General features: G+C 39.8%; 1 protein-coding gene across 1 annotated transcript in view; it reads right to left on the bottom strand.

The window, feature by feature from the left end:
- ptpn11b (protein tyrosine phosphatase non-receptor type 11b) overlaps positions 1 to 10,137 on the bottom strand; it is a 57,679-nt gene that overhangs the window by 28,030 nt on the left and 19,512 nt on the right. Inside the window, exon 2 of the mRNA XM_037684361.1 lies at positions 8,753 to 8,875. Coding sequence (XP_037540289.1) covers positions 8,753 to 8,875 — 123 coding nt within the window. The remainder of the gene's footprint in view (positions 1 to 8,752; positions 8,876 to 10,137) is intronic.

Here is a 10,137-nt window from a genome sequence, read left to right as displayed (position 1 = left end):
TATATATATATATATATATATATATATATATATATATATATATAAACCTTACAGAAAGTAATCAATGAAAGACCACCATCAATTCAATTTAAGAAGGCTGCCACAGCCAACTTATTAAAAACAAAACAAAACAAAAAAATAAGTCAGTATTTTAATAGAAAGATTTACTGCATGGGGTTTAATTATATGGAAAGTGATGTGCACACTCACCATGTACGTAGGGCGCAGAGGGGCATGGCGCTGGTTGCTGGGAGACCAAAACGATATTCAGGAAGTAGTTTTTCCTGCAGACCTAAATGCAGGATGTGTCTGTCAGGCCGTCAGATAAAAGCCCTATTGTCTCATTTACAGATGAGGATGAGGAAAAGACGAGTTGCAGCTAAAAGCTCCACGTTTTCCTCAGAGATGACGCTCATTTAGGAGCTGCATCTGTACAACGACCTCTTCCATGCATAGTTCGGAGAAAGGAAAGAGCAATGCAGCAGCTTGTTAAGCAATGTCTCACAGAGACTCATAAAATTACACAATGCTTATGAACAGAGTGACTGGCATGATTTTGTGCATGGAATTTCCTCCAACTGGACATACTGAGTCATCGCACGCGGAGCCCAAAATAAAAAAGAAATAACGTCACGAATGAATGGTACGCTTGACTTCACTTCAGATCTTTCATCGCACAATAAATGGACATAGAAGCATCCATTCCTTCTTGTGTGAAAGCCTCCATACAAACTGCACCAGTTACATACATGCACCAGTAACGGTACAAAAAAAAAACCATCAGTGTGCAGATTGTCAAAGGGTCTTCAACGCAGAATTGTTTTCCTGTCAGGAAGCTGAGCAAGTTACATTTTATCACCCACACTGAAGCTGAACCACTGCACTTCTCGTGTTATTGATAAAAGATATTTGATCCTTCATTTACACACCGCCCTTTGGAATTTGAATCTGTTGTTTATTGACAATGCAATAGTTACTACAAAAAAACAGACTTGTATTGCAATGTTGGGGCATTGATGAAACTTCACAAAATCGCAGGCGGCAGTTTTGATCCCCATGCACACAGTTTGAAGTAAACTTCATTACTCATCCCATATTGGATGCTTTACACAACAGCCAACATGTTAAAACTTAATAAAACGCGTGTACGATTTTTCTGCCCAATACTTTAGATAAATATGGCCTTTTTCAATATTTAGATGCAATTTAATCTTGTTTACGAGACTGAAGTTTTTCTTCAAAGGCAGTAAGATAATCGATGCAGGATGTTTACTGGATGCGAATAAACAATTATAGTACAGTTGCTTACACATGACAAAGTCTGATTGAAAATAAAATTCAATTACAGACTTCCTAAGCACTCCTCTGTGAATCACCACCTTATTGTGGTTGAGGAGTTTGTGTGCTTGAATGATCTGAGGAGCTGGGGCTGCAGGTATGGTCTCCCAAGGCAGACTGATCCTAGATGACAGACGAGACATATACTGACCGAACATGTAAACACAACACTTTTGTTTCTGCTCTCAGTTTTCTTGAACTGAACTCAAAGATCTCAGATGTTTTCTGTGTACACAAAAGGCCTTTTCCTCTCAATGTTCACAAATTTGTGTAAATCGGTTAGTGAGCACTTTTTCTTTGCAGAGATAATCCATCCACCTCACAGGTGTGGCATATCAAGATGCTGGTTAGACTGCAAGACCAAAATAAAAGGCCACTCTAAAATGTGCAGTTTTATCACACAGCACAATGCCACAGGATTCGTAGGTAACCGTTACTTGTGCTCATGCACAAAACGGCAGTTCAAGGTACCCAGCCTTCTTGCAGTCCTTGAGTTGGGGGGGGGTGGAAGGTGCACCAGCTGGCAGCTACATTATTCTGCTGAGAGACGGTGATGACCTCCGAGTAGCAGCAGTGCAAGTCGGAGGAGTGTGACTGGGAGGAACAGCCTCTCGGATCTGAACGGAGTTCTGTTGTTGGACTTCTGCTCTAGTCGAGGCAAGATTTACAAGCAGAGAATGTGTTAATGCTCGACAGTGGGCAGGCCTGCTGCTTTTTGGTTATAACAAGTCACAACAACGAGCACAAAATCAGTTTGGGATTTATTTACCTGGCACCAGTTCTGACACTTAAATTTCATGGCAACGAAGACTAGTGAAGCAAAGAATTAGAACCAACTTGACATCGCCATCCTGTTCAAACTGAATGAAAAGCCAGCTCACTACCAGAATCGTGCATAAAGAGGGACAGTGCATATCAAACATAAAACAACTTTTCTTTTTTGTCTAATTTGACATTTAGAAGAATGCTTTCCAAAACAAAAACGTCATTTTAGTTCGACTGATATCCCTCTCATTTGATCACATTCAGGAGTTCAGTTCTTATGTGAACTTGATCTCTATGTTGGCAAAAATAGTGACTCTTCAGTTTAAATAGTCTTAATGGAAACGTCAAAGTTCTGCACAGGCAAAAAACAAAAACATGCACTTACTAAAAATACTGTGGCGAGGCAAGCACGAGCACAATGACTATTTTAGCTACTCTGTCCCTTTCAAAAGTGACTCATGCAACAGCCAAAACAAAAAGTAGGTAGTTGCCGAAAAAACGGACCCGAACAGTAAAATTCAAGGATTTAAGTTCTTTATTGTCATTCACACCCCATGTGGTACATGAGGTGGAACAAACCTGTGCACACAGGGTCCAGAACAGTAGTAAGATCCAAGACATGAACTAAAAAATATGCTAAGAATACACTAAGCACAAATAGTACAAAACAATGCGCCAAACAACAGCAGCGCAAATATGAGTCTGTGTGAGCAGAGGAGGACGAATGAACACAGCAACATGAAATAAATCAGCAGCATGAGATCAGCATCATGGATAATAAGCAGCACATACACCACCAAGTGGCATTGTAGTGATTATTTTTCACAGTGCTTTTTTTTCACAGTAATTTTCACAGTGATATTCCTGACTAAGGATTCACGAGTCTAACAGCCTCAGGGTAGAAGCTGTTCCTCAGCGTAGTGGTTCTGCACTTAATGCACCTCAACCTTAATGCTCCTCAAAAATACACAATCAGAGAGTCATGGCTCGTCTGTGACTGAGGAAGAAGTGAGTTTGAGGAAATCAAGAGAAAACTGACCGAGTGGACAATAGATGCCACACACAAGAACTTTAAAACTTGCTGTCGTTTGTTCCTACCCAAGCCGAACTTTATTACCGGTAGTCATGTGTAGGCAGGGTACGTTTGCAGATTACAATTTCGTTTTATGTAACATTTGTTGTGTTGCATAGTTTGTACACCTTGTGGCTGCCAGCAGAGGCAATCCAAAGAACTCCTTTACATAGATGCGATGATTTTACTGAAAACTCCCAGAAAAAAAAAAGACAAAAACTTGTGACTACATGGTAACAAATGGTCCATACAACACCATTTAAGGTATTTCATTTAACTATGGCTGTTGGAGACTAGTTAGCAACAAAATATTGAAAAAACAAAGTGAAATACAAGTGATTTTTTGAGTATTTGTGACCGCACAGACCAACCAGCCTTGTGGTTGTGTCTTACAAGGCCAATTTTTGAAAATCACCATCTACAGTATTTATATTTGTGGGTACTTTGTACCCATCAAGGTAACTGCCCCATCGCTCATGATTAAATTTACTGGAGTACACTGTTAAAATGACAAACTCCCCATTCCTCCTCATCAGTTTATAATTTCTCTGACAGCACATGCTATGACTTGTCTGCTTACAAAATATCTCATGAAATGGTGGTATTAGAATTAACTTGATTTAAGATTAATATGATATTTTAGAGATATTGAGCTACAATGTGGTGTGGTAGAGTCATTCCCAACACACAATGAGTGCTAACAGATCACACAAGATCTTTGTTTAAAACTTTTGCATGGGTCTCCAAGGAACACTACTTTCATTACTTGTTTTTTTAATTTTTATTTACTTTTAGCATTTAAGGAAAATATCTCACCCCAAACTAATAGCACCAAATAATCCCCGATTGTCACCTTATTCTGAAACATCAAACTGGGCATTGCTGAAATTATGACAACGGAGACGATCTCAGAGCAAAGACATCTGTTTGAACAATTCTCAATAAAATCACCAGGTCAAACAATATGTGCAAAAGCTTTCATAAACTTACAAAATGGATGAATAGGCCTGTTAAGATAACAAATTTTGCTGGGCGATTAATTGTCTCAGGAATTATTGCGATAAACGATAATATTGTTTTGAAATTTAACAATAATTAGTAATTGTCAAATTTTCGAAGAAATTATTTGTTTTGAGTGTAATACCTTTTTTGGACCACCAGACGGCAGTATAAGACTGTTTGAACCGAAGGATGGATAGTAGAGCAGCTGCCTCTTTAAGATAAATGGGAGGGAGGGCCCTTTGTGACGTAGGTTGACATGGTGGCATGGCGGACTCTTAGTATGGTTTGAGCCTTTGGCATAGTTTTTCACACAAAGCTTTTAATAAAAAGTCAGTAAACAAGTTCTCAGCTTCTTTTTGCAGAGAAAAGCAATTTTTTACACAAAGGCACAGGTTTCAACCGTGAATTTTGGAGCTTGACAAGATGGGAGTTTTTTTCTCCCGAGGTCGGCCTGTTAGCTCGTAGCTTAGATTCTCAGCTTAGCTGCTTTTAACAATCCAAAAACGCAATTTTGGTGGTTAAAACAGATTTTAAAGAGAAAAGAGAAAGGGAGGGGTCAGCGAAGAGCATCGGAGTTGAGCTTGTTGTCATCCAGTGTCTTCAGTAGAAAGAGAGAGATGCGAAGAAACGATAAAGCCAATAAATGAAAATGAGGAAGATAATTTTCATTTATCATGCGATTAATTGATTTATTGTTTATTGCGACAGGCCTACGGATGAAAGTATCAGAACGCAGCCTCAAAAAATAACCTCAAAGTGAAAAGAAACTTAGCAGGCTTTGGATCTGTTCATAAAGCGATCCATAACGGCACAGCAAAAGCCCAACATCCCTTTGTTACCACAGGTAACCTGAAAATTACCAGCAGTGCTCCATCCAGTCAAGTTCATAAATTATGACCTATTATGAACATTGATCAACACTTTGGAAGGAAGATCCACTTTAATATCAAGTGGATTCACTTTAAATATTTAGCCACAAGAACTGCAGGCAGCATTTGCAGATAGAGGCCTTCAGTAATGGTAATGATGGTACTCTTACTTTTCTATGTAAAGCTAAAAATAACTAGACCTTAGTGGAAACATCAGTATAAACCCAGGCTTGCATTATATAACATTCAGGCTGGGAGCAAATCAATTCACTCTCTGTGGTAATTTGCTCTGCAAAATTCTCTTTTAAAATTACCCTTACATTCCTCCTTGGGGTCTTTGAAGTGCATAAAGAGCATGAAAAATGATGGTGGAAACTTGCCCAGACTGCTCTCCTCGCAGAACAGAGCAGAACTTGTACTTAAATCACGGGCAAACTTTTTCTGCTTCCAACTTTTTTTCCTCCCTCTTCTGAGTTTTATGAAAATCTGAATTGATTACATTTTCAAACCATCAAAAAGCTTCATTAGCATTTCAGACGTCAGAGAATTAGATCTGTCTGACCTCCTCCTTCTTCAGTCAACCTCATGAACCGGCAAAGAAGAAGGGAGGGAGTTAGAGATAAGAGGAGGTGCAGTACAGAGAGAAAGTGATAAAAAAAAAAAAGTCTCTCTCAGCACCCATTACCATCTGAACATTTAATGACTGTTGAGTCAGCCTTTAGAAATACCACACATTTAAAGCAACAACAATTTTGCAATTATTCCAAAAGTGGAAAATTATATCCATTTAAAAAGGCAGTAAAGAGATGATCCTGCTGCATAATCAGCTGGAGGTAAAATCAGATTAGAAATGTATATTATTAAATACTAACGTGCAGAAAAGAAGCCTGAGGCTGATTAGTTTATCTTCTACCTTATAATGGCTAACCTTGGTAAATGTTGGCTGTTGTTGTGAATGAACTGCACACAGTTCACTGATAATAAGCAGTTTAAAACATATTTAAACACATTTTATTTTTCTTTGTTTGAAAAAAATATTATCCATTTGGATGAAAACCGTCCGGGCAGCACGGTGGCGCAACTGATAGAGCTGCTGCCTCTCAGCGAGCAGGTCCTTGGTTCAAACCCCGGTCCAGGGGCCTTTCTGGGTGGAGTTTGCATGTTCTCTCCGTGCATGCGTGGGTTTTCTCCGGGTGCTCCGGTTTCCTCCCACAGACCAAAAACATGCATGTTAGGCTGATTGGTAACTCTAACTTGTCCCTAGGTGTGAGTGAGAGAGTGAATGGTTGTTTGTCTCTATGTGGCCCTGTGATGGACTTGCGACCCGTCCAGGGTGTACCCCGCCCCTCGCACAGTGATTGCTGGACATGGGCACCGGCGACCCCCGTGACCCAAAATGGAATAAGCGGGAAAAGAAAATGGATGGATGGATGGATGGATGAAAACCAGAAACCACCAACAACGAAACAGAAAAAAAATTTCAAAGACTCAGCATTCCTTGAAGGAACGCACATCATCTTTTGCCTTCTGTGCCAGAGACTTTGACCAAGATCACCTTATGCTAAGATGCTAAGAAATTATAGAATTGTAGCTGTTATGATTAAACCTTAAATATCAACCTAATGCTATACTGAAAGATGTCAGCCTCAGAGTATGAGTTGTGAATAAACTGTCAGCTACTATTTACTTTAGAGTTACAGTAGTCCTTCGTTTATCGCAGGGATCCGTACCCTGAAGCCCGGTGACAAGTGAAAAACCGTGAAGTAGAAATAGTAGCACAAGTAGTAACACTCTTGCATTATTCTCTCTCTTTATCCCTGATCTGGTTTAATGGCCTTTTCTTTTGTTTAGTTTTTACCAAGAGACAAGAGATCTCTTTCTTCTCGTTCGTTGACGCCATGTCTGACATTGTGAGAAATGAAGGAATTTGCCACGAGCGAATTAAAATCAAGCCCGGCGTGGCTGCGGGAGGGTCTGAAGATTTTCTGGTGGGCCAGTCAGATGTGTGGGCTGCAGGGCCAGCGCTCCATTATTATTATTATTTTTTTAGAACTTTTTATTAACAACATAATAACACCGCTTCTCCTGGGCTGCCAGCTGCCTCTACCCAGCGCTGCTGGTAGTTCTCGTTTTTTTTTGGTGACCTGTCAATCAGTCCAGTGGGCGTGTCAGCAAATGACCAATTGGTGACCTCAATTTGTCCTGAAGGTAAACGCCCCTTGCCTGTGGAGCTGGGCTGCAGCCCATCAGGGTGTACGCTCGAGTATGAAGTCTCAACCATCTGCAGACAGTGCGTGCAGTGTCCGTGTGGCTCACGGAGCACACACAGTACGCCCAAGTATGTGGGAGCCTTTATCCAGCAGTGTGGGCTGCACAAATGTGCACAAGGTGCTAAATGATTTTAAATAATTTATTTTAAATAAAAGCTCCATGCTGATCGAGCGACTCATCCATTAATCAGCCGATGGTGTGTCATGTCCAATCTTATTTTGAAAAACCGTGATCGAGCGAGTCCGCAACAAACGAACCGCGAAGTAGCGAGAGACTACTGTATAGTCAATTTTTGTTGGCTAATGTTAGTTAGCCTTCAAAATGTCTGTGTCAGTGTAAGCAGGAGCTAAGATTTCCATTAGTAAGACTTCTTTTTTTTTTTTTTAATTGTTATATAAACTAAGATAATTTATCTTCCTTTACCTTACAGTGATCTATATTCTGTGCTTTGAGCATTGATGTCAGTGTGTCAGTCTCTTTAAGTCTGTCAAGACCACAAGCCGAGACTACAACCCACCCCAACAGCCCGCGGTTATTTATAACGCTCTGCATCATAAACTAACAAACCACAGGTGGTGAAGGTCAAAACCTCTTGAAAACCATTTAAAACCTCCTGCCTGTCTAAATACCCCGAGTACTTTCTTCATTTCTCTCCTCGCACGCAGCCTCCCCCTGCCAGTGTCACAGTGTCAGCTGCACTCACAGAGAAACAAACACGTCTGGGCGTACGTCCAGCCGCTTGGCCGACTGATGTATCTCTTAAAAGCTTCTGTTGCCAAGGAAGAACAATTCTTCAAACTGTCTCTTCTTCTATCTCAGTTTGTTTCCTGCTCTCTGTAATCAACGCAGCATGCAGTGCTGAGCCTACTTACCAGGAATTTCACACAATTATTATAAAACATCAAGAAAAACTTGTAGAAACTTCGCACAAGTGACAAAAACTGCTTTACACCAAACTGTGCTCGCTTCACTAACTGCAACCTTTGTTTCTATTTTTAAGTTTCCAAATCACACATTTCAAATATGTGTTATCTAATATATTTCCTAGAAATGCTCAACACAAAACAACTTCTGTGTAATCTATTCACCCGTGGACAGACTATTACGCCACTGCCGAGCCGCAAAAGCATTTTCAAAGAAACCGAGTCTTGTGTCTCACCAGCCCAATCGATTATCACCGAAACAAAAAACAGTTCTAATTTTTTGTTGGATACTTGTTTTAAAAAGAGTTTTAATGTGTTAAAGAAATGTAGTGGATCTGTAGTAAATCGTTCGCAATTCCAACACATTACCAGCCTTTAAAAAAAACGACAGCTAACACGTTTATACGTTTGATTGAGCTGGTAAGAATATAGAGGTTAAATGATAAGACTGGTGGTGAAAATAAATAAATAAAATAAAGAGGCAGCAGCAGTAACCACTGGGTAAGGTTTACCTGACGGAGAGGGTAAAATCCCCAGGATTGCTTTTGCTCGGTCGGGCCAAGAAACTGCCGTGGACTCCCCGGGTCAACAGGAGCTGCTCTGCCTCGATTCCGGTGATGTTGGGGTGGAACCACCTGCAAATTTGTCAACAACAGTTTAAGAAAAAGAAGGAAACTAAAAATAATAATTTTAAAGTGCATTTTAGACAGAAATGTCACTTTTGCAATCGAGCTGACTAGAACAACAAATCAATGACTGGCCTTCCTTATATCGCCCATCACCTTTCGTGTCAAAGTTTCCAACTAAGTTAATTTTAAGTAAAAAAAAATAATAATCATGCAGAGTTATAGGGATTTTTGTGTTTACATTAACTGTGGCAGTCACCTTGAATTTTATTGGTCCCAGAAGTTCTTCAGTTGTACAAGAATATGCAATGATTAAAGTCTGCCCAGCGGTTCATGAGATATTTTGCTAATAATCCGTGGTGTACAGTAACAGAGTGCATTTACTTGAGTACTGTACACAAGTTCTGAGTATCTTTACTTTGAGTACAGTATTTGTGTTTTTTGGGAACTTATGACTTTCACTCCACTACAATGCAATTGGCCAGTTGTTGATTCAGGTATTACGCTTGATTCATCTGTGCAGAACATTCAATTTTTTGTAAGCTTCTATGTTAGGTACGGAAGTACTTTCAGTTATCAGTGTTACAGTTTCCTCTCGTGTGTTACGTTGTTTTTTGTCAACTTTTACACACAAACAATGTGGTGTATGAATGCTAAAGCTGAGGAAAAAGACTAAATGTGCATCATCTTTTGCAGGGATGTCCAAAATCAGTCCTCAAGGACCAGTAACCTGCATGTTTTAATTCTCTCCCTGGTTCAACACAGCTGGATCAAATAATGGCAGAACATTGATATTGCTGAGCACGTAGTGACTATCACCAGGGAGAGAACTAAACCGTGCAGGATACCGGCCCTCGAGAACCGACTTTGGACACCACTGTTTGAGGGATTTTCATGACTTTCTACAGTCATGTAAAATGCAGGGAATATATTATTTGTGGTTTACAGATTTTATTAAGGCATGTGATGTTGCCATGTAGCAGAGTGGTTCTACATGTCAAGACATCGTCAGGTGGTTTCAGAGTTACAAGGTCCTGTAAAATCACTCAGAACAATACAGCAATGTACTGATGTTAGAAAATATAATTTGTACTTTGGGATATTTGAGCATTTTTAAATGCATGTACTTTTGAACACGTAAGTATTTTTCAAAAGTAAGTACTTTAACTTGAGTAAACTTTTGACTGTGAGCAACTTTTCTTGTAGTTGAGTAAGATTTGACCACGAGTATCAATACTTTACTCAAGTACTAGAGTTGAGCACTTTGTCCA

The sequence above is a fragment of the Nematolebias whitei genome, chromosome 11, assembly GCF_014905685.2.
Source record: "Nematolebias whitei isolate Nwh7 chromosome 11, NemWhi1, whole genome shotgun sequence".
Lineage (NCBI taxonomy): Eukaryota > Metazoa > Chordata > Actinopteri > Cyprinodontiformes > Rivulidae > Nematolebias > Nematolebias whitei.
This window is presented reverse-complemented; position numbering and strand designations above follow the sequence as displayed.